A 24,183-nucleotide genomic window follows, 5' to 3' on the forward strand; every position below is an offset into this window, starting at 1 on the left:
TGACTTCTTCGAAAAAGCATTCATTCACATGATGGGTGAAGGAAACATCTTATTCGAATACGCTCTGACAAATAACTCACATGACTTACGTGTTTAGGTTTCTTTCATCTCTGGACAGCTTAAACATGGCCTATACCAGATGACATGAAAGAATCACCACAACTTAAAACAATCCTTGAAGACTTCCCTCCATTTCTCTCTCATAGATGGCCAAGGTTTCGTTTATTTCGCCTTCTTTGAGTTTTTCTTTTTAGAGGTTGACACAATGCGGACTATGCAAACAGCGTACTTTGTTTCCAACGTCTTCTACTCTGATTATTACAGCCATGCGTCATGTAGCATATCCCACCACCTTCTGACAACAACACACAGTCTAGTTTATTCCTTACAAAGCGGTTACTGGAAACAAGCCTGATTCACAAAACTTTAAAGGTTTGCTCCATCAAATGCGCTTGACAATTACATGGAAACAGCCTCTGTGGCATGGGGAGACGGTGAGGATGGTCATCAGCAGTTGGTGGAAGTCCTGCTGCTTCAGTCTTGCATCAAGTTTGAATCTTTTCACGTGTCCCCTGTTGTTGCTGTGGTTTCCATCAGAGACTGTGAATGATGCCTCTCCATCCAGGGTCTGGGCCAGACGAACAATTCAGGATGCTTCAAAACTATATTTCAGAGTCTCTGTTTAAACATCATAGGGTATTAATTGTTCTCGAGTAGATATCGTATAGTTGCTGAAGGTTACCACGAAGAACATCCCTCATGAAACTGCACCAGGAAACTATGTAACTGAATTTCTGCAAGGTGGATAGTTAGCCAGTGACAGCATTAGTGTCAGTGGGTTTACCGTTCCGTTGCTGCCCCCAGGGTGGCCCAACCGTCAGTCAAATTGAGGGAACGTGTCCATCCATCCATTTTCTTCCATTTATCTGGGGTCAGGTCGCTGTAGCAGCAAGGCCAAACTGGGTATTCCAGACGTCCCTTTCCCCAGCAACGCTCTCCTGCTCCTCCTGGGGGGGATCCCAAGGCGTTTTCACGCTAGATGAGATATGTAATTCCTCCAGTGAGTTCTTGGTCTACCCGAGGGTCTCCTCAAAGTTGGACGTGCCCAGAAAACCTCCAAGGAGGGCACCCAGGAGCATCCTAATAAGATGCCTGAGCCGCCTCGGCTGACTGTTTTCAATGGGAGAAAAAGTGTAGTGACTCTACTCCCATCTCTGAGGATGAGTCTATGGAGCTAACTCATTTTGCATCCGCAGTCTCATTCTTTCGATCACTACCCAGAGCTCATGACCATGGGTGAGGGCTGGAACGCAGACCAACTGGTAAGTCGATTGCGTTGCTTCTACATCTTGAGGGAATGTGTGCGGCTCCAATATTTGCAAACTTTTACCTTGCATTGTGTATTTAAATGCTGACACGCTGCCCATCTTTACATACAGTCCATGGGCTGCATGGTGCTCATTACTGTCTGCCACGGCCATTGCTCAGGCATGTGGCAGCTGTAGCCATTAGTCAACAGAGGGGATCATGAGCGTGCTGTCCAGGAACAGTAATCAATATCAAAAGATCAGCCAATTAGCATAAAGCTCCAATCCACTGGCGGTGACTGATTGAAAAAAATCATTGTGAAATCGTGAAAAGAGGCGTTTTCAATTAAAATGGCAGATAGGAAAATTATTTAAGAGCGACCTGAAAGAAACCCTGTTATTGTTAAGAAGAATATTTCATAATAATAAGAATGGTAAATTTAGTTTTAACAGTGTATTGATCATTTCGTGATTTTATTGACACATTACACATTGTTATTGTGTTTTGCTTTTTTGTTTTTTTAAACATTTTGAATCATTATGACCTCTACATGCAGTACAAATTGCTTCAACTGTGTTTTTTGTTCCATACTTGAACAGTTTGGCAGTTTCAGAGTTATTCCTTGCATTTCCTTGATAACATCTTTGGGCTGCACAGGCCTAACGTCTGGCTAAAACTCTACCTTATAAGCTCATATGAACATGAGCACAGATGCTAATGGTAGTCTCAGTTATAAAGAACAAGTGTCTGGGCTTTTTTTTTTTTTCTTCCTGCTCTTATGAACCCAGTGGCTTCCTAAACTATAAATCTGTGCCACTCTCTCTAAATATCCTCTCAAAACCCATCTGCACGAATTGACTTCTCTGCACTTGTTTTGTGTTTTTGCCTTATTGGATATTTGTGGACAACCTGCTTTAAAAGAGGACACAGGAGAGAAGAGGGAGGAGTCAAGAGATATGAGTGGAGGGCAGCAGAGAGGAATAAGCAAACAAGTGCACGGGCAGACAGGACCGAGAGGCAGACAAGGAAGACAAAGAGATGGATGAGTGCATGGAAGATTGTTGGGGGGAGAGGAATAGAAAGTCCTGAATGCTGCTGCGGCAGGCTGTGCTGACGTGAGGAGTGTTCCCAAACACAGTTAGTAGCGACTGCAGACCAACTGCATTACCATACTCGCGCGCGCACACACACACTCACTCACACACACACACACACACACACACACACACACACACACACACACACACACACACACACACACACGCAGTGCCTTGGGGAGAAAGCTGCTCGCAGGCAGAGAGCTGAATAGAATGGGGACAGACTCTCCTGTTCTGGTCCTGAAGAGGTCACTGTGTACTCCAGCACCATTTGTAAATTTATTGAGGTGTGTGCGTGAGTCTGCAGGTGTCTTAGGACGTGTGTGAGTGTGTGTGAGCGTCTTTTTTTTCTCTTTCTTTTTCTTGTGTGTTAGGTTTTCATTTATTAAGGTGCGACGAGACCCTCTACAGGTGTGCGTAAAACCGACGCGCGTTTATGCGCAAATGCACTTTGCGTAATGGTGTGCACTTTTGGTGTGTGTTTCCACGAACAGGTCGGTCTCTCTCTCTCTCTCTCTCTCTCTCTCTTTTTTTTTTTCTTCCCTCTCCTCCATTTCCCCTCATCTCTCCGGTCTGCGCTTCCTAGGTGCGTATCATTGGATCAGTAGCTGCTGCCTGCCACACTGTCCAATCGCATCTAGGAAGAGAAAACAGAGAGAAAGAGAGAGAGAGGGAGAGAGAGAGAGGCAGCGAGAGGGAGATGGGGGAGGAGAAAGAAAGGAAGAGAGGGAGAGAGAGGAGAGATTGATCATTTGAACGTCCTGGGCCCTGGATTCCTCGGAGAAACACTTAAATTTACACTACCCAAAACATCTTTTTCTCTCCTCCTTTCATTTTCACATTTTTTCGGACTGAAGGCTTGAGGGCTGTTTTTTTTTTCTTGCTTCTTCTTCTTCTTCTTCTTTTTTTTTTGGGTTATTCCCACCCAGGAGACGTGCCACCACCACCACCACCACCTCCACCAGCAGCAGCAGCAGCAGCAGCAGAGGAATATCTCCCAATATCCCATCCCGGGCACGTCGGATAAGCTGCAGCAGCGGAAAGCACAAGGCGAATATTGCGGTGGAGACGTTTTAAAGGGGGGAACATGCTCCGTGGAATTTCACACCTCTCACCCAGGCTGGGTACAGTACATCCTACATTTTGTCATTTGAGGATTTTTTTTTTCTTTTTACTGCAGCGGGGATGCAGGTTGAGGCTTTGCATTTGAGCGTGTGTGTGTGTGTGTGTGTGAGAGAGAGAGAGAGAGAGAGAGTGTGTGTGTGTGTTTTGCCGTAGTCAGCTTCAGTGCCGATAGAGATTTAGACAGGGAATTCTACCTCGCAAGCAAGCAAGCGTTTTTCCTCCCCCTCACACTTATTTTTCCTCTTTTCTTTCTTGTTCATTACAATGCAAGCGAAGCCCCCCCCTCCTCCCTCCCTCCATCCCTCCCTCCCTCCTCATGCATTTTTATTTTTATTATTATTATTATTATTTTTAAAACCCCTTATCTCTTCTTTCTATATGAAAATACACAAGGGGAGGGTGGCAGGCGGGTTTGCCTTGATAAATGGAGCGTTATTCATCAGCGTGTGTGTGATCACCACTGGAATGTTAACTAGCACCTTGGACAGCCGACACCAATACAATCTAACATGGGAGGAGCGATAGTGCTGATCATTTTTACACTCCAGTTTTTTTTTTCTTTCCCCCCCTCTCTCCTCCTGCTGCTGCTTACAGTGTGTGTGTGAGTGTGTGATTATACAGGAATTGATGCTTCTTTCTCTGTGCGCTTATGTGGATGCGTGTATGTGTTAATGTTCTGCCCTCAGGCCCTTAGAGAGAGAGAGAGAGAGATAGCAGTGTAGGCTGGGGAGCAGCTGTGTGTGTGTGTGTGTGTGTGTGTGTGTGTGTGTGTGTGTGTGTGTGTTGGAGACAGAGAGGAGTGACAAAGAGTGTGCGAGCATCTAAGGTGATGGAGAAAAGTGTCAGATGAAGAAGGTGGAGAACAAAGTGTGTGTGTGTGTGTGTTTCCATGTGTGTGTGTGTGTGTCACAGGCTTCCTACCTTATGCTACATGCAGGTCAGGAACCCCTCGGTGTATTCAGGGTTTAATTAAGCGTGTGACGTGACACCTCCCCATCCCCCCACCGGGGTCCTGTGATCTGTGAAACAGTGTGTAGTGAGGATGTGACACAGCAGCCCCTGACAGTCTGACACCGAGTTAAGCTGAGCGGACAACATCTCGTTTGCCCTATCTATCACTCTCATATCTATTTTTAACAGCAAGCAAAGGTAGCACAGCGTATCCCTCTGATGCCGTCTATGTTTGTCTCCCGTGTGTGTGTGTGTGTCTCTCTCTCTCTGTGTGACATTTGATTTATTTTGCACTTTGATTGTTCTAATGAAGACTAATTAAATCCCATCTCTTTCTCTTTCCGTTTCTCTGCCTCTCTTTCTTTCTCTCTCTCTCTCTCTCTTTTTTTTTTTCCAGGCGGCAGTTTGGGCTTGTTATGGGGGTGACCGGAAGGAGAGAGTGACAGAGGAACAGTGATGCTACTGTTTACATAACGAGAGACTCGCACACACACATACACTCACACACACACACATGCATGTACACAAACACTCACACATATACACACACACACACACACACACGGACATGCACACGTGCTCAAATCGCCCGTCCAGGACGTACACACTCGCTTAAACACTTCCACACATACATGCACTCACGGATTCAAGAGACTCACTGACTGAGTCACCACACACTCAGAGGCACAGAAGCACTGATTTACACACAGGAACACACACACACGGACACACACACACGAGGGGGGATAAAGGTTGTTTTGCGAGAGCAGCCACTGTGTGTTGCATGTGCTATGGGCCAAGCTGAGCAGCAGCTGTGTGTGAGTGTTGGATACCTCTAAAGGGTCAACACATCCGTAACCCCTTCAACTTCCTCCCCTCCATCCCCGCATCCCTCCCTCCATCCCCTCCTGTCCCTCATCTTCCAGCTACCCCTGAACACACCACCATCATGCCTGGGCCGAGGATCAGCAGAATTTGCCCCCCTCCGTCCCTCTCCTCTCCCCTCGGGTTTCCGTCCCTCCTCCTCTCCCTCTGCCTCACCCTCTCCCTCTATCTGGCCTCCACGTCGGCACAACAAACCGTGCCGGTCATTTCCACGGCGCAGGGCCGCATCCGGGGCATCTTGACCCCGCTGCCCTCGGACCTCCTCGGGCCCGTCATCCAATACCTGGGAGTGCCCTACGCCAGGCCTCCGACGGGGGATCGGCGCTTCCAGGCGCCCGAGCCGCCGCTGCCCTGGCCGGGAATACGAAATGTGACGCAGTTCGCTCCCGTGTGCCCTCAGTCGTTGGATGAGAGGAGCATGCTGGGAGATATGATGCCATCCTGGCTCACTGCTAACCTGGATATAGCAGCGACGTACCTCACTCACCAAAGCGAGGATTGTCTCTACCTCAACATCTATGTGCCCACTGAGGAAGGTGAGTGGACCCAGTGGGTGGGCACCGGCTGTCAGGGGCAGGGCTGAATAGATGCAGGGAGGGGATTAGGCTTTAGCTTCACTTTACACTAAAATTCACACGTGAGCTAAGAGAATGACACCTGAGGGTGGCATTTTGACTGTGACAGATAATTTAAACATGGAAGCATCCTGTCAGGGGACAGATATACCTTTGTTAAACAAATAAACAAAGTTTTTTTTTTAAAGTGCCCTGTTCCCTTTACCTCTCTGCACGCCGCTGGTTGAACCGACACTTAATATGCAGACACCTGCGTCAGTCGCCACGGGGTTTACGCCTTTACTTGTGGAGGAAAGTGGGAAGGACACAGACTCACTCATGCATACATATTGGTTCATACACATGCATGTGACCCTACACACACACACACACACAAGCAATTATAGTGAACACTCCCACGACCTCAATTTATATCCACCTGCTGGAGAAAAAAAAAAAAAAGCAGGCCGGGTGATGTGAAGCATAGGGAAGCAAGGGAGGCACAGGCCGTTTCTGCTTTTTGTATGTGTTAAGCTCACATAGTGATCAAAGGCTGAGATGCATAAAAACTGACACGTGAACATTCAGACGCGCACGAGTTCGACGTTTATTCACAGAACGGAAGCAGGAGGGAAGTGGGCGGATCTGTGCATAGAGACATGCAGAAAAAAAAGTGGCATCAGGTGCTTCAGGGGCGTTTGAACACATTTTCAGACCATATGTTGCTGCATCTATCTATCTATCTATCTATCTATCTATCTATCTATCTATCTATCTATCTATCTATCTATCTATCTATCTATCTATCTATCTATCTNTATCTATCTATCTATCTATCTATCTATCTATCTATCTATCTATCTATCTATCTATCTATCTATCTATCTATCTATCTATCTATCTATCTATCTTGACCCTCCTTTCTCTCTCCTCCTCAGACATCCATGAGGAGGGGGGTCAGCGGCCGGTGATGGTCTACGTCCACGGTGGCTCTTACACAGAAGGAACCGGTAACATGATGGACGGCAGCGTGCTCGCCAGCTACGGAAACGTCATCGTCATAACCCTCAACTACCGCCTGGGAGTACTGGGTAAATAATCTACGTTTTATGCCACACATGTCTTCTGTATGTCTGTAATTTGATTGTACTCTGAGTGTGTAGTTTATTCTGTTAGCATTGATGATAGACTCACCTGTTTTTTTCCAGTTAATATATTCCATTCAGTGTTAAGCAATATACATTTTGCCACTTGGGAATCACACTGTGCTGGTAAATAGATGCTTTGTATGTGCTTTAGCGTTTCCTTTTGTAGTGCTGATTGGATTTTACGGGAGACGCCCTGAATGCAAGCAACAAGGAAGCAGTCAATAGTGAAACAATCCACATCAAAAATGCCCGTATTTGGGCTTCAAAGCCGACGCTCCACCCTTTGAGCAAGAACAATAGCGGTGCAATGGCTGCTAAGGTGCTCTGGGTATCACTGCAGTCTCACGCACCTACTGTACAGTCATTTGCTTTATGAACGGGCCTCGCCAGAAGGATGACGAATGGCTCATAATTGGAAACGCGTCGTACGCATCTCGGTGGCATTTACGCAAGTTGGGAATTCAGCTGTTCGATGGATCTCTTACTCACAGTAGACGCAGAGGAGGATAAGAAAGAGGTAGTAACGGATAAGCGATGGGAGCGGATGACTCACCGGATTGATCAGAGCCGGGAAAAATGATCAACGCATTGAAAGTCATCAGCGTTTAGATGTAGCTTCGCTTGTCACTCACATCGCAGTAGAGAACAAAGTGATGCACTCACAGAAAACGTGTAGTTGCTGTGTTTTCCCTCTCCTGTGGGGTGTCGTATTGTTGTTTATTAACGATGAGGAGCCGTAGTTTAGAGGATTGACGCAATGTGTAGCTCGTAAATGCAATTTCCTTTTTTTTATTTAACGTTCGGCAGCTCCTTACTGATCAGTTCCCTTTTTTTCCCTCCTCATCATCTGAAGCTTTTCCTTCAGGATGTGACAGTTCTACTTAAAATGAAATGTTGTTTTTTATGTCTCAACAAAACCGTTCAGTTTCGTGATCAAATTTAGAGTATCTTCAACCATCTGGATTGTTTAATCCTTCAACGAGCTATAAAATGTGAAAACCATTAGCGAGTTGTTTTCTTTTTTACCCAAAGCGCCTTTTTGTTTTTTTTGTTGTTTTCTGTTTTGCTTTGTGTTTTTTTTTGAGTGAAAACATGTTCAGTATGGGTGTCCCTAGTGGAAATAAACCCCCTGAAGCCAATTTTTTCCACTGCTAGCATCGACTCAAATCTGATCCTTTTTACCTCCATGACTCTCTGACTCATTGCTCTCTGAACAGCGAAAATATGATTCCCTGTGGTTTTTCTAATTTTAGACAGCTTTCCGAAGCTCACGGGCTGAATAAATAGAATATCTCAGAATCCTGGCATTTAGGCTCTTTTTTTTTTTGTTGTGCTGTAATAATTAAAAATACAAAGCCTGAGCAAGGCCACAGGAGGGTTAAAAACATACAGAAGCACGAGGCATCATTTACTGTACTGTCCTGAAGGCATGAGTATTGAGTCATTTGTGTGAGCACAGTATTGCCTTCATATTGATTAAGCCAAGTGCACAAGATACGTATCATTCCACTGGGGGAGAAAAAAAGAAAAAAGCCCTCGCTCATAAGGAATTGCCCACCATTTAGTAATTCAAATGATGAAATTAATTAAAATGTGCTGGCAGGTTAGAGAAATGTGTGGATATCGTATCTTTTATAATTAATCGTCTGGTTTAGCTTGTGCAGCAGTGTTTAAAGTTATGTAATGCTCGTGACTCATTTTAATCTACCCGAGTATGTTTTTGTTTTATTTGCAAAAAAAAAAGACCATTAGTTAAAATCGTTTTTAAAAAAATCATGTATTTAAATGATGCTTGTCATAAGAATTATGCGGATTTATCCAGAAAAATGAGCAAAATGAAGGAAATTTTACCTCATTTGGTTGTTTTTCTTTAGAAATATGTTGGTGCTTGTGCTGTGTCATAAAATTTTAGCACATTTTATCGATCATGTATACATGCGAGCCATTTAAAGAGTGCACGTGATGTGTTTCTCATCTAGAGGAAAGAAGCACATCTGGGTTCTCCTTTAATTAAGCAGAGAATACTTTTATGAAAATAGAGTGGACTCAACTAGAATACCTGCTAAAAGGTTAAAATGCGTTTAAATGCGGATTTTCAAGGCTTTCATTAGTTATTGATTTTATAAGGTGGCATAAATCTGCATGTGATTAGTGGCTGAAACAAAATACCGTTTAATTCTGACCTTGGAGGGGCGAAAAAAAAAAAAGGCTGCTGCAGCTGTAATCATCATTCTGAGCCAAATAAAGCCAATCCGACATGCTTCTTTGTGTCTTCATCTCCATCCTATGTGTTGTTCACCATCTCCGATACAATCATCACCATCTTCACCATCATCTGGAGGAGCAGTTCTTCCTCCTCCTCCTCCTCATCTTCCTCCTCCTCCTCATTGTCATCATAAGTCGGATGTATGAGGTGAGCCCGTGTGTGCAGAACAATGTACAATTATGCACATAATGTGTCATCAGCTGGACTATCTTCTTCTTTTGTAAAGAACATTGAAAGATTGACCCGAATTTTACTGCAGGATTAAAGCACACCATACACTATATATTTATGAAATTAGCTGTTCTAAATGAATCCTTTTTTTTTTTTTTTCCCAGACAAAGTGTGCATAAATGATGAAACGTATTATTTTAGCGCCGCCTTTCTTCCTCATTATAGCTGCTCTTATGTGCTATGAGATTGGTAGAAATGAGTTCCTGCAGTAATGAGATACTGCTGTGGTGGAGTGAGCCATTAGGATCCTCTGTGTTTACTTAGCGTTCGTAGTAAAGGGAATATGGGAGAGCTGCATGCATGTGTAGGTTAATGCCTGCGTGTAATTCAACATTCTCTCATATGAATATGGATGTACCTTGCTGATTTGATCCACTCCCATTTTTTTCCCTTCAACATGTGCATAATTGATCTTAACAGTGGGGCTGAGCTCATATCCAACCAGTCACCCCCCTTTGCATGCTCATGTTTGTACAATTGCGAGACAGAGACACTCTCTCTTTAAGAATGTCTTCGTTTGATGGATTTTTCTTTTTCAACACAGTTTGCTCAACTCTACACAGCTTTGATTTCATATTTAACATTCTCTCTCTGGCTGCCTGTAGGATTTCTCAGCACCGGCGACCAGGCGGCAAAGGGGAACTACGGCCTGCTCGATCAGATCCAGGCTCTCCGCTGGGTGAAGGAGAACATCGCGGCCTTTGGGGGGGATCCGAGCAGGGTGACGGTGTTTGGATCCGGGGCTGGGGCGTCCTGCGTGAGCCTCCTCACCTTGTCTCACTACTCTGAGGGTAAGAGACAGTTTTAAGTTTTTCTATTTTAAAATAAATGAATAGCATGAACAGAGATGCAGAGAGGACGGGAGTGCACTGATAAAATTAACAGCATCTTATTAGCAGACACTCTACTGTGTCCTCATCAGAGTCAAAAGACACGAGACAGACAGATTGATTGAACCCCAACCAGGTGCATAATTGTCATTGGATAATTGAAATGGGATCTTAAATCTATTACAAGATAAGTTGCCATGAACTGTGTCCCCATTTCGCCCAATAAAAGCCTGTGAATTTAGCATTGTGCTCCTGTCCCCCTTTCTTTTTTTTGTATTCTGAAAATCCTCTGTCCTCCAGCTAAGAGGCACCTGCTCCAGCTGCAGTTTGCTAGAAGATGCACAGAGGACCTTATTTCTACCAGATACTGATGATAGTTGGTAGTAGGTGCTGTGGAGCCTCTGACATTTATGAAACTTTTCAGTGTCTCCAGTGAAGCGACACAGCCTTCATTTACTGGCCTTAATGCCGGAAAAAGAAAAAAAAAAAACCCCTCCTTTGAATTCTCTGAATAATACAGCCAGCCTCTGACTCATATAGCTAAGAGCTGTATTATTTTTAACTTTTTAACTTTTAACCCTCACCTACTATAACCTGGTGCTCAAACCATGACTGGTCATAGTTTTGCATAATGCATTCCCGTGTGAGTGCTTTTCCCTGCATCTGCTTATGTGTGCAAATGTAACCCCCCCCTCCAGTGTGTAATCAAACGCACTCAAGCATGTGTGCATGTGCATTCATAAATGTATACATTGGCCTCTTTTGTATATACTTAACGCTCCCATATTTGTGTTCATGTTTGTGTGTTCATGTGTGTCAGACTTGTTCCACAGAGCCATCATCCAGAGCGGCAGCGCTTTAGCCAGTTGGGCCGTCAACTACCAGCCGAGCAAGTACGCCCGGCAGCTCGGCGAACGGGTGGGCTGCGGCATCGACGACAGCACGCAACTGGTCGCCTGCTTGCAGGGCCGGAGTTACCGCGAGCTGGTGGAGCAGAACGTAACGCCGGCCAAATATCACACAGCTTTTGCCCCCGTGATTGATGGCGATGTTATACCGGATGACCCCCAGATCCTGATGGAGCAGGGAGAGTTCCTCAACTACGACGTGATGCTGGGGGTCAATCAGGGCGAGGGCGTCAAGTTTGTGGAGGGCATCGTGGACTCGGAGGACGGGGTCACCGCTGAGGACTTTGACTTCGCCGTGTCGGACTTTGTGGATAGTTTGTACGGATACCCGGAGGGCCGGGACACGCTGAGAGAGAGCATACGGTGAGTGAGCGTGTAAACGTCTGAATATGTTTAAGGGATATTTTGACATTCTGGGAAATATGCTCGTCGGCCTCCTCGCTGAGGGTTAAATGAGAACATTGACACCCATCCATTAAATATGAAGCTACAGTAAGGAGACTTGGGCTTCGCTTGGTATAAACAGGAGGAAGAGCGAGCCTGGCAGCGTCCAGCGTCTCTGAAGCCCACAAATTAACCCGTTACGTCTTGTTTGTTTAGTGGAAGGAGGATTGGAAAACAGCACTCAAGTAAAAAATACGGTTTCTTTGGAGGAATTTTACCCAAGTGAAGGTACAATTATTTGAAAAGTTAAAGGAAAATGAGGTAAAATGTACGCAGAGTGATCGTGTTGCATTTTGTAAGAGGGGTAATTGTTTAAAGGGTGAGCGGAGGTTCTTGATTTAACTATACAAAAACCTCTGAGCTACAAACTAAAGGGAGTAACATCTGATGTGGAGTGCACATTGAAGCTGGTCCAATACTTTGTTTGTTACAAATGCATGCATGGATGGATGGATGATGTTTTTCTATACATAAAATAGAAAAAGACAAATAAGAACTTGCAAATTGCTTCATGAGAACAGTTGAATAGACTGACATTACCTGGGATTACATCATTAAGGACTATCTTGGCTTTTCCTTTGTCTTCAAGGCATTAAGGAATCTATACGATAAGAGACAACCAAAACAACCACTAGACACTTATTACTGTGAAATGCTAACCGAGTAGGTTAGAGAGTCCATGCTTTAGCTCAGAGTGGTTCTTCTCTTTGCTCCTGGTGTGAAGGTTTGGAAGGAAAAGGACTTTTGCTTTTGGGCTTTTCTATAACTACCCGGGTCTGTCTACCAGGATGACAGGACATGCAGTAGAGAGTTAGGAGTGGTGATTCCAGGTTAGGTGAGATACTGAAACTTGCAATTTTAACAGTAATGATGGCCATAATTTAGTGAAACATCCTTCTACCTTTCCTGGGTTTGCTGCACCGAGGCTCGATGTTCAAATATAGAACAAAAGGCACTTTGCAGCCTCATGATAAGTTCCAAATATACAACTAGCTTCCTATAACCCAAATGTAATTTACCAGAAAGTAGAACAAAACCCATGCAGCAGGTGTCTATAAACCTAATGCCTCTGTATTAAATTACATAAATCAGATACTTAGCCATTTCAGAACAATTAACAGATGAGGCACCCATATGGCGATCAAAAGAGATCCTCTCAACAATAAAAACTCAGATATATTCACAGCAGCTGCAGCCCACAAACGTGTATTAGCGAGCACACAAAACTCTGTGTTGCTAGGCAACGCAGTGGTAGTTGGACTTCTCCCCTGGACAAACATCCCCCCAGTCAGTTTGCTGTACTCACCTGTCCGATCGTTATTCTGCTCTGGGATCAACTTCTCTTTTTGTTCCCTCTCAATGCAAAGTGCAAAGTCTTCTCAGTCTGGCTGCAAGTTTTCAGACAGCGAGCCGAATGAGCGCTCTGCAAGTCGCAGCAGACGTGCACGCCTCACTGAGTGAAGAAGCTCAGTGAAGGTAGAAGTCACAGCTGGAGGATCCAGCATTTTAAGATTTAGCTCTCAGCTGGACCCAGCATGCACCTGTTGGTCATGCAAGAGTGGATGTGTTTGATTTGGATCACTTAACGCGATTGCCGGGTGGTGCATTAAATCAGTGGTTAATTAGGCTCCTTTTTTTTTTTTCCTTAGTTAAACTAATTCTGGTTTTAACAATTGCACCATACACTGTAAAAAACTGTAAAATAGTATAAAGATAACAATCTCATGAAAGCACGGTCATTTTTCATGATTCAAATCCATTTTGTAGATTTAATTTACATATGATTGTGTAAGTTTTGGGCTGTTTGTTGTTTAATATATTAAAACAGTTTAATTATCTACATAAATGGTAATAAAGGGATAAAAATGGTATTTTGACAGATTGCTTGTAGATATTATAAACTGATGCACATCTATTCAACATTTTTTGTTTTGAAAACTTCTGTCATTACACCATTTACCAATCAGATCTGTGTAAAATGAGAAAACCAGTCGTTTTCTGTTGGTTGGCACTGATTGCATCTAATATGAAAAATAAAAACTGTTTAATTTACTTAGATTGAACAGTTTTGTCTATTATATAGAATGAGTGTGCTTGGTTGATCATCTCTCTGTGTAGCCCTGTGACAGACTGGCGACCTGTCCAGGGTGAAACCTGCCTTCACCTTAAGTGACCTCCTGCTGCCCTGCAACCCTGCAGAGGATAAAGCGTGTATAGATAATGGATGCATATATGTGAGATTAGAATGAATGTGTGAGGCTATTTAAGGATTTTTTGGTCAAAAAATGTCAAAATTCTTAAAAAAAAAAAAAAAAAAAAAGGAAATTCTGTGGTTATTCACAGTTACAGGTTTTTCTTGTTATTTTACTTTAGACATGTAAATGCACCGTTTATCGCCATAATTTTATTGATATTTTTGTGGATTTGAAAAATAATGACAAAAATCTGTAAAATAAAAAATAAACCTTTGTAAAGATTCAAGGATTTCAGGCCTTTATTGGTCACAAACACAGTTATACACGGTATAACGCACAGTGAAATGCGTTGCGAACCTGTTCCACACCGAAACAATATTAAGATGAATAAAAATAAAGAATAAATATTCATAAATGTGTATATATGTATAGAGAGAGAGAGAAAGGGGTGAAACATAAGCAGAAATAAATAAATCAAATTTTCAAACAATGCTAACGATGTAAAATCACTGATTCTTTTTGCTCAGTAGGATGCCATCTTTCATGTTATTGCTCTGATGCGTTTTTCAGAGAACATGTATGTGTTGCATAAAGTGCTGAGTGTCTCCTCTGTGACATGAAGCTCTGTCCTGTAAAACCTGCAGCTTCACGTCTGCTGCTGTAGCTTCCTTTTTGTTCTCATTTTTCCTGCGACGCTCGTTTTTACTCTGTAACAAATGCTAGTGTAGTTAAAATATGTGGGACAAACAATAATTAGGTAAAAGACAAACTGCTTATTTATAAAAACGAAGAAGATACAAGCACAGACACAGAAAAAAATGATTTTATTACTATTATGCGAGTAAATGTAATTTGTTACTTCCACCCCTCCCATTGAGGGCTTCTTGCCTTTGGGCAGTGATTAAGTCCAGGAAAGCGGCGTCGGAATCAATAAATAGTTTGAAAAAGATGCAACATATTAATGAGTGAGTTTTAGAGATGCTGATGAGCTAAACTGAGCGTCCTCTGGCTGTAGCTTCACATTTATTTTAATACACATGCGAGACAAGAATGTTCTCATGAAACTCTTCTCAAGAAATGTCCTGAGCAACATATTGAACTACTCCCTTAAAAGGATTTTAATGGAAGCATATTTATATATTTATGCATATTTATGGGAACACTGGGTGATGTTTCTTGTGTTTATGCATTTTTTTTTGCAGTAGCAACGACAGATTAAAGATGATGGACTGACTGTTGGCTAATTTTAAATCTATTTATTAAAGGTTCATGTACACGGATTGGGCGGACCGCGACAATGCAGAAACCCGCCGAAAGACGCTGGTGGCGCTTTTTACGGACCACCAGTGGGTGGCGCCAGCGATCGCCACGGCCGACCTCCACGCCCAGTACGGGTCTCCCACCTACTTCTACTCCTTCTACCACCACTGCCAGAGCGATGCCACGCCGCCCTGGGCCGACTCCGCCCACGGTGACGAGGTAAGGCACACGCACAGATTAATCCGTAAGAAAAGACGTGTCTTTAAGCAGCAACACAAGAGATGAGATCCGATATCAAATGGAGGAGAAAAGATTTCACAAAATGCAGTGATTAGTTTGGGTAATTAACTTTAAAAGCAAATCGAGGCAAAATGCAGATGACTGATGTCTCAAAGAAGTTTGCAGTGTTCGGATGATAAATCAGGAGCTTTCGGTTCAGATGCTGCTTCGTATTGATGTGTTCAAAGTGCTTAACGCGAGGAATTAAGCAATCATTTAGAGCTCGAAATGTTTGATGTGTTAATAGAATTTAGTTTCCTGCAGGTTGAACTTTGAAGCTGTCCTTTTTATCTAAATAAGTCGTGAAAGAGGGGATTTGTTTGCATGAAAGATATAAGGGCACAAACTTTCCTCTGCTTATGTGTGTAATGACTTGTTTATAACCTCATACAATGAACACAAATACCTGTACAGGTGTCACAATGTGTACAGTTATCCTGCTGAACATTTAAAGCAACCAATGAAAGGAAATATGCTGTAATCTAGCTGATTTGTAATATACTCACAATTTAAACACAACAATGAGCTTGTGCACTAAACCAGCAACAATAGAGGCTACATGCTACAACACCAACCCACAATACCCAATGAGCATGTCTACATTTTTATCCTTGATGCTCTTGTTGTCATGAGGGGACTCACCTGAAAAGAGGAATATTGGTTTGAACATTTTAAACTTTGCTCAGCTCATGTGTGCATTGACCACAGACTGGATATAAAAACATGGATGTTGTTAATGTAGTTTCACCCGTCGCTTTGTGGACTACTGTTTTGAAGTTTCGAGTTTGCTTGTCGAGCGAATGAGACGTTACCTGAGAAGGATACCGTGCATGCCCATACGGTACTGACCTGTCAATCACAAAGTAGCCCCGCCCCAAAACCTAATATTTTGATTTGACATCAAATTGGACCATCATTTATGAAATTGTGCTGTATTCAAAAAGTCTTTCGGCGTTTGGAAAATCTTTACATATCAACTGAGAAGTCATTTTCTCATCGACTTCTGTACAACCAGATTTCTTTTTCCAGCCGGAGGAGTCGCCCCCTGCTGGCCCTCCCACAGCTACATCAGTCTTTTATATATATATATATATATAGCCTATGACAGTGACTGCGAGGAGGAAGCAAAGTGAGTCTTTACATAACAGCTCTATTTTCCCCGCTGCTGAAGCCCTCCGGTCTCCTCTTAATACTGCTGGTGGGAAAATGACATTAACATAAGATATAAGAATGCATAAAAAATAAAAAATACTGCGCCCCAACCGCTGCAACTGACAGTAACATTATAAACATGAGATATGATATAACATGAAAGTGCTCAAATACCACAATATGAAAAATATGATCCAATTAAATGCCGCTCCGCTACCGGATCTGACTTTAAACTGCACGCCGTTGCATTTCTCACATACATTTACATGATGATTACAGCTTTCTTACAGTAGTTGTGTTACATCGTGACAGAGGAAAAGTTTTGTGCTTCTTTTGATTTATTTAAAACTGAAAGTGAAGATGAGTAAGTGACCCGAGTTTAGCTTCGCCTCACTCACATGTGAAGCAGATTGATGCGATTCGGTTGCCGTCGGGGAATCGATGCAATCTGTGGACTCCCAGCAGCGAGTTATTCCATCGTGAGCATGTGTGTGTGTGCGTAGGTGCCCTATGTGTTCGGCGTGCCCATGGTGGGACCCACTGATCTGTTCAACTGTAACTTCTCCAAGAACGACGTGATGCTGAGCGCAGTGGTTATGACATACTGGACCAACTTTGCCAAGACCGGGTGAGCTATTAAAATGCACACTGATGTGAGATGTTGTTGTTGTTGTTGTTGTGTGAAAAGCGTTCTTTTTCACTATTCGCAGCGAAAAATCAAGAAAACAAGACGAAAACAAAGCACATCATTCAGCTTTCTTTTAATATCTAATGGCTATTAATACCTAATCCCCATCCACATGTAGGAAATATCTCACGGCAATGAATTAAATCCAGGACGTTTAATCACATTTAAGGAAATGCGTAGCTGTAAATGGAAGATCAGTTGTTCCTCATCCGTTTTTTTCGCTTCTTTTTTTTCCCTTCGGCTCCGCAGAGACAAGGTTTTGGCAGCGTGAAGTGTTGTTGCTGTAACTGTGGACAGCTCACTCTTGATTTTACAGGAACAAATCCTCTCCAAGCTTGAAATAAGACAGCCAAGATTCAAGTCTATGGCGTTATCAAGATAAACAGCGCAGTGCCTCTCCACTTAGCTGTGCTTGATACCCCTCCATATGTTTAATTTGCTGGATCGATTAATAGTAAAGATGAAGGGAGCCACAGTTATCAGTCAGCGATCGCGCAGAAAGAGGACAATCAAAGACACACAGCGACAACAGAGGACATTTAAATGTGTTGATAATTGAAGCATTAGTTTAATGGTATAGATGTGAATTAATAATTCACCATCTGGCCGAGAGACAGCGGTTGTAAATTGGCTGAACACCGGCACATTCACCATGATGTTGATTAATGTACAAATGGGAAAAAAGCGAATGTGTTTCCCATTAAAACATTCATACAAACTAGTTTCTGCATTAGCTGAAAACCATTTTTTGGATAAATGCATCAGATGAAGGCATCAGTTTGCAGGAATAATAAATCAGCCTAAATACCGTGTTTTCCCATCAAGATAAGTAGCATTTTAATAGCACAGAAAAACATGTTTTCCAGACATCCGAGGCTTCATTTGGAATGGAAGCTCGAACTGAGAGAGAGTTTTAATGCGGCATTAGAGGGAAAACCGAAGTTTTAGAGCAACAAAAATAATGAGCTCACAGGCGAAGGATATGGTATTATGTCTTTTCCTTCAAACAGGTCTCTGATGTCTGACGAAAAGACAGAACTTTAGACACATTCATGAAAGCAGCGCGGCAGACTAATTCTGGTAAAGGCTGCACAAAGGTTCTCTGTCATGTCAAAATCTCGACAAGGTTTTTCCTTTTTTTGGGACCTTGTTCTTGAAAAAGTCCTTGAGGAAAGCCAAGGTAATGTCCTAAAAGAAGAAGGGAATTGATTGATTGGGCGCTGTTTGGATAAATCTCTTCTTCTTCTTCTTCTTCTTCTTCTTCTTCTTCTCTTCTCTTCTCTTCTCTTCTCTTCTCTTCTCTTCTCTTCTCAGTCATTTATGCTTAAAACAGACGCCTTGAGATAGGGAATTTATTCAACATTCTAAAATTAAAGAAAAAAAGAAAAAAAACTGCCAGCAGCTAGGAGAGATCCAATTTACGGAATTGGAAATGAAATAATCCGGCAGTAGCTTTAAAAAAAAAATGTTTTTAAAGATAGAGTCCACATTAAAACTTCCCAAACCTGACACTCCATACTGATAAGAGTACATTTTATCTCTCCACTCCGACATGATATACAAGATAAAAGTAATTGTTGAGGATGGACCCTCTTTCGGCAGTGCTCGAAGTGAGTAATTACCAGTAATTAATCCAATTGAGGCTCCCTCCACTGAGACCTCTTCAGATTTACAGAGACATCTGCAGTTTATTCCTTGATCTAAAACACCGCGGCGCCTTGTTATCTGACAACATAAAGAATCCGGACGGCGCTCTCACGTATTTGGACTGTGGCATGAAACAAAAAAACAGAAGAAGAAGCTGTCTTTAATGCAGATGCATTAAGGCAGTCTCAGCGCATTAAGTTAGCACTTTCTATCCCATAGTCTGCCATTACCACCGCAGCAAGCCGCGGAGCAAAATCGCCAAGGAGGGAAGGGAAGATTTCAGCGTGCACTTCAATTATCAATAGGAGGAAGTTTCTCCGAGGAAAGATTTCACTCTGCTGAGAGTGCCTCAGAGGGTGATGGAACTCTGCGACAGCTCAATTTAACGGGAGAGATGCGATGCTCCCTGATGTATATTTTGTAAGCCTCCGTGTGGGCGTATAAATCCTCAGCTTGTGTGTGTTTGCGTGACGGTAGGTCTTTACGCCGGCTGCCTTTTTGTGCCGTTCATAAGGTGTTGATTGACAAGTGAGCACACAGCGCATAACTGGCAAGTCTGTGAAGATGTGCCGCTGTTTCATTCACAACACTCTGGCTGCTGACACAAATAAGTCAGTAAACCAACAAATAAACGCCTGTCCGTACGTGTCAGAGGAGAGATTTCTCAGAGTGTCTTCACTGCGCGTTTTTCGTCTCTAATGTGGATTTGAAGCAGCTCAGATTGCAGGAGCTGGAGCTGTGCATTAACAGGGATGTTTTGTAAACTGGATGAAAATCAGACATCTACAGCTAAGCTGCCTTTGAGCTGTTATCAGGTAAATAAATCTTGTTCTGCTTTGCACAAAATATTTTTTTGCCACTGGTGTGTTTTTTTTTTGTCACTTTGATATCGATTAGAAAGACGTCTGGTGAAACTGTTGGCCGGCTTGAGAGAAACTCAGCATCCTCAGAGGACGGTCGCCAGCTCTGTTCGAACTCCCTGACATTTGAGAAGTTGAATAAATTATCGGTATTTATACTTGAAACGAAAACGGGAACCACAAGTGGTAGAAAACAAGGCACTAGATTAATGGAGTACTTTTTTTTATCGTTTTAATTACTTAATAATTAATTTGATCAAACGTTAATGTGGCTGTATTCTTTGTGGGGGTTTTTGTAAACTCTTAACTGTTGGAGACGAAAAAGACTCTTTCATGTCAAAGCGAAAACAGATTTCTACAAAGTAATGCCAACTACTGAAGAATTTAAAATGTAAAATAAGTGATTGCAAAAGTGTTGATGCTCATCAAGTAGTTCTTTATTAATTACTCCTTTGGTTACAAACATTATTTAAGTCCTGTCCAAAAAGCTACATTTTATTCAATGTTGAAAACCAGTAAAAGAGAAAAACTTTGAATGGGGTTGAGTACTTTGCTTTTTTTGTTGTTGTTGTTTTTACATATATACAGTATATATAGTAACTGTATGCTGCTACATCGCTGTCATGTTTCACTATTATTTTTGAGGCTTATTCTCTCTTGATTTTTCATATCTTAACCCTTTATAGGGGCAGTCCTGGAAATACTTGAAAACTGAAAATTTCAACCCCAGGGTGTTATTAAAGGATAATTCAAGATCTTTTTACTTTTGTGAATTTAAAAAAAGGCTGCAAATCAAGGTTAATAAAATTACCATGTATGGTAACTTGCCCATCTACTTTTTTTTTTTTTTTTTTTTTTTTAAAGGGAATTCATAATAAATAAAAGAAAAACTGCAAAAAACATTCAGCTAGAAACATTTTAGTTTGAGGTAATTATACCCATAACCACTAAAAAAGTATTTATAAAGTGCTTGGAAAGTTCATTTAGTACCATTTTTATTGGGGTCGTGGTATTAGTGGCACTAATCTCAAAAGTTCAATGCAAACCAGTAACATAGCGTTTATAAAGTGCCTGGAACATTTGTTTGTAAGGTTGTGATGTTGGCACTGATATAAAAACCAAATCCAAGTGCACATGGTTCTTCAACCTCAAGGACAGGCACAGGGCGGACATATTGAATGTCCCAGGAAGTTACCAAATATGGTCACATGCCCCATAAAGGGTTAAGATACTCTCAGCTTTCAGGTATTTTAGTTTTGCTGAGGACATTTAGTTTACGTTCTCTAGTGTACAAACAAGACTGGATAACGCCAATCCATCGAAATATGATTAGATAACTCTTCTCGTAGACTAATCGTGGCACCTGGACTTGCTCTTCAAGGAACTCAAGCAAGTCCCACAATTAATCTACGAGAATAACCCCGACCTGGATGACTGAGAGTCTTCACAGACATTAAATAACTCCGTGTTTCTGTCTTTCCAGTGATCCGAACCAGCCAGTTCCTCAAGACACCAAGTTCATCCACACAAAGCCCAATCGCTTCGAAGAAGTCGCCTGGTCTAAGTACACCCCTAAAGAGCAGCTGTACCTCCACATCGGCCTCAAGCCCCGCGTCAGAGACCACTACCGCGCCACCAAGATCTCCTTCTGGCTCCAGCTGGTTCCTCACTTGCATCACGTCAACGAGCTCCTCCAGTCGGTGTCGTCCTTCACGCATAGTCCCTCTCCGCAGGACGACACCCCGTATTCTTACACCAAGCGTCTGGCCAAAGGTTGGCCTCCCAGCAGCACGCGTCACCCGGGTTCACAGGGAGGAACCCCGCAGCCGCCCGAGTCCGCTGTCGGCCAAGACGGAGGGGAAAACGGGGTCCGTGTCCCTAATGAGGACTACTCCACTGAACTCTCGGTGACTATTGCAGTGGGAGCCTCACTGTTGTTTCTTAACATACTCGCGTTCGCGGCTCTGCTTTATAAGAAAGACAAAAGGCGCCTGGAACACCGTAGGCCACGTCCGCTCCCCCCGCCGAGACGAGACATCACACCCGCGGATGTAGCCGCTCACCTGCAAGGGGAGGGACTGATGTCATTACAGGTGAGCCAATCATTTCATCACAACTGAAGCCTCTGTGTGCTCATGTGACCACATAAAAGCACGTTATATGAGGAAACAGTCATGCTAATTGTTAATAATCAGCCATATTGTTTGAAGTTTGAGCAACAGCAAGCCGGTTGAGGTTGCTCGACGACATGACTGAACTCTTGTCTTGTCAGTGGAGCAGCTGCCAGAGGAGCACTCTTGCAAAACACAGCCTGTCATCAGCAGGCATTATCAGTGTGAGTGTGTGTGTGTGTGTGTGTGTGTGTGTATCTGTTAGTGTTTTCATGCGTGCGTGTGTGTGTGTGTGCGAGCTGTGTACAATTGCTTGAATTGCTTCCAATTGCCTCTAATTCATCCACACACTATTTGGCCTCTTTTGTGCTCTGTGCTGCTTTGAAATCTCACACAGTGAGTGTTAAATGTTAGATATCTTTTATGGCTGACAAATTGTGTTAATTGGCAATTGAACTACAGTAATGTAGCTGAACACGACAGCAGCTTAAATTGTGTTTTATTTGTTGTGACTGTCATTTTTTTCTCCATGTGGTATTTTCTGCCATTTTGTATGCAACAGTCAAGATTTTCTTTTTTGCATTAGCACGCATTATTGTGATTTACGCTTGAGTTAGGCATGATTCTGGGTAGGAAAAGCAGATTAGCATCACCTAAACTAATGAACTGATGAATGGCACGATACAGGGTGGATTTCATTTGAACTCGGTGAAAGGCCAGGCCAAATGTGCGGCTGCTTAAATCTGGCTCTGGAACAGGTGCAGTCGTGCCCCGGCGCTCTCAGGAATGTAGCCTCTCTTATTTTAATGTGTGATGTTGGTGTTTTTAAAATGAGTCTTACACTTAAGTAAATTAAGGCTTGCAGAGAGTGGAAGTGTATTTAGAGACATATTTGCTTAATTGGCAGGTGTCTACGCCAGAAATAGTAACACACAGATAGAAGGGTTGCCAGTTTTTCTTTAAATATAGGACTAATTATTGTTTTCTGTATACTTGTGGGCTTTTTATGCTGTGAATATGCGATAATTACACATAAACTCTGGTAAATGATATTTAAAAATTAACAAAATTAGTCTTTGAATCTGTTCTTGTACATGTAAAGTCTTATGTCAGCTAAAATGAACAGCCGAAGTTTTACTGTATTATGCGTGCTTATGACTATATAATGATGTATGATGCTGATTTCAAACATCTTCCCATAATAACACAGGATTTGACTAGAACTAGGCAGATGAAAGGCACGTTTGTAAGATTTGGGAGCTTTTCTTTGCTTCATATCGTAAATTAAAAATCTGCAGGTTGGCTGCACAAAACACAAATCTTGACGCGACTAAACTTCAACCATTTTCAAACATTTTGCAGTTTAGAACTGTCATAATTTAGCGATTAATCACTTAAATATTTGGTAGATTAATTTATAACGGGGCTGTCATCATATCAGATTTTCACAACACGGTTATTGTGGGAAAAATAATTAATAATAACAATGACAAAACAAAACACGATCAACCAAATTAATTATTTTTTGGCAAATTAATTTTGCTCAAAATACAATCCGACTGTCAACCAGACAGTTGTGGATTATTTATGATATGATCACATTTGTATCATTAACATTAATCAGTATTTCTTTATTTTGTTTAATATTAAAGTCAACATCAATACATCACAGCTCTCCTTGACATATATTACAGCCCCTCTAATTTATTTTAATGCGTGATGTTGGTAAAAATAACCCTCCGTTGCCACCCTAGTTTCGTCTCGCTACCTGCCCTCATTGTTTTCACTCCTCCTCCTCGATCTCTCATCACCTGTCCGACCGTTCGCTATTTCCAGGTGAAGCAGCTGGAGTGCGACGTCGCGTCGGCGGACGAGAGGAACAACACTCACCACCACCACACCCTGGACACGCTGGACGCCCTGGACGGCCTGGACACCCAGGACATCTACAGCACGCTGGACACTGTGCGCCTCACCTGCCCGCCCGACTACACCCTCACCCTGCGTCGCTCCCCCGACGACGTCCCCCTCATGACCTCTCTGACCCCAGGATCGCTGCCCGTCACCCCCGGGTCGCACCCCGTCACCCCGGCCACGCCGATGACCCCGATGACACCCGGATCGGTGGTCGGCATGAGGATGGGGCATCCTCACCAGGGTTACACACACCATAGCCCGTATAGTAACACGCACTTGCCGCACACACACATCTCCACGCACACACACTCCACCACGCGTGTATAA

General features: G+C 42.8%; 1 protein-coding gene across 1 annotated transcript; it reads left to right on the top strand.

Annotated features, from left to right (window-relative positions):
- The first annotated feature begins 5,472 nt into the window (after window positions 1–5,472).
- Window positions 5,473–24,183, top strand: LOC103361557 (neuroligin-4, X-linked-like). Its single transcript, XM_008287669.1, has 8 exons — window positions 5,473–5,902; window positions 6,859–7,011; window positions 10,171–10,356; window positions 11,216–11,666; window positions 15,208–15,421; window positions 17,137–17,261; window positions 21,312–21,921; window positions 23,776–24,183. Exons 1-8 carry the CDS (start codon window positions 5,785–5,787, stop codon window positions 24,181–24,183), a joined length of 2,265 nt encoding a protein of 754 aa, XP_008285891.1. The 5' UTR covers window positions 5,473–5,784.

The sequence above is a fragment of the Stegastes partitus genome, unplaced genomic scaffold (genome assembly GCF_000690725.1).
Source record: "Stegastes partitus isolate 25-593 unplaced genomic scaffold, Stegastes_partitus-1.0.2 Scaffold511, whole genome shotgun sequence".
NCBI classification, from domain to species: domain Eukaryota; kingdom Metazoa; phylum Chordata; class Actinopteri; family Pomacentridae; genus Stegastes; species Stegastes partitus.

Bases quoted from the DNA above. Each gene is read 5' to 3' on its own strand.
- LOC103361557 (XM_008287669.1), top strand. From the start codon at position 5,785: ATGCTGGGAGATATGATGCCATCCTGGCTCACTGCTAACCTGGATATA. The intron at 5,903-6,858 runs GTGAGTGGACCC...TCTCCTCCTCAG, and splicing joins CTATGTGCCCACTGAGGAAG to ACATCCATGAGGAGGGGGGT. The intron at 21,922-23,775 runs GTGAGCCAATCA...CGCTATTTCCAG, and splicing joins AGGGACTGATGTCATTACAG to GTGAAGCAGCTGGAGTGCGA.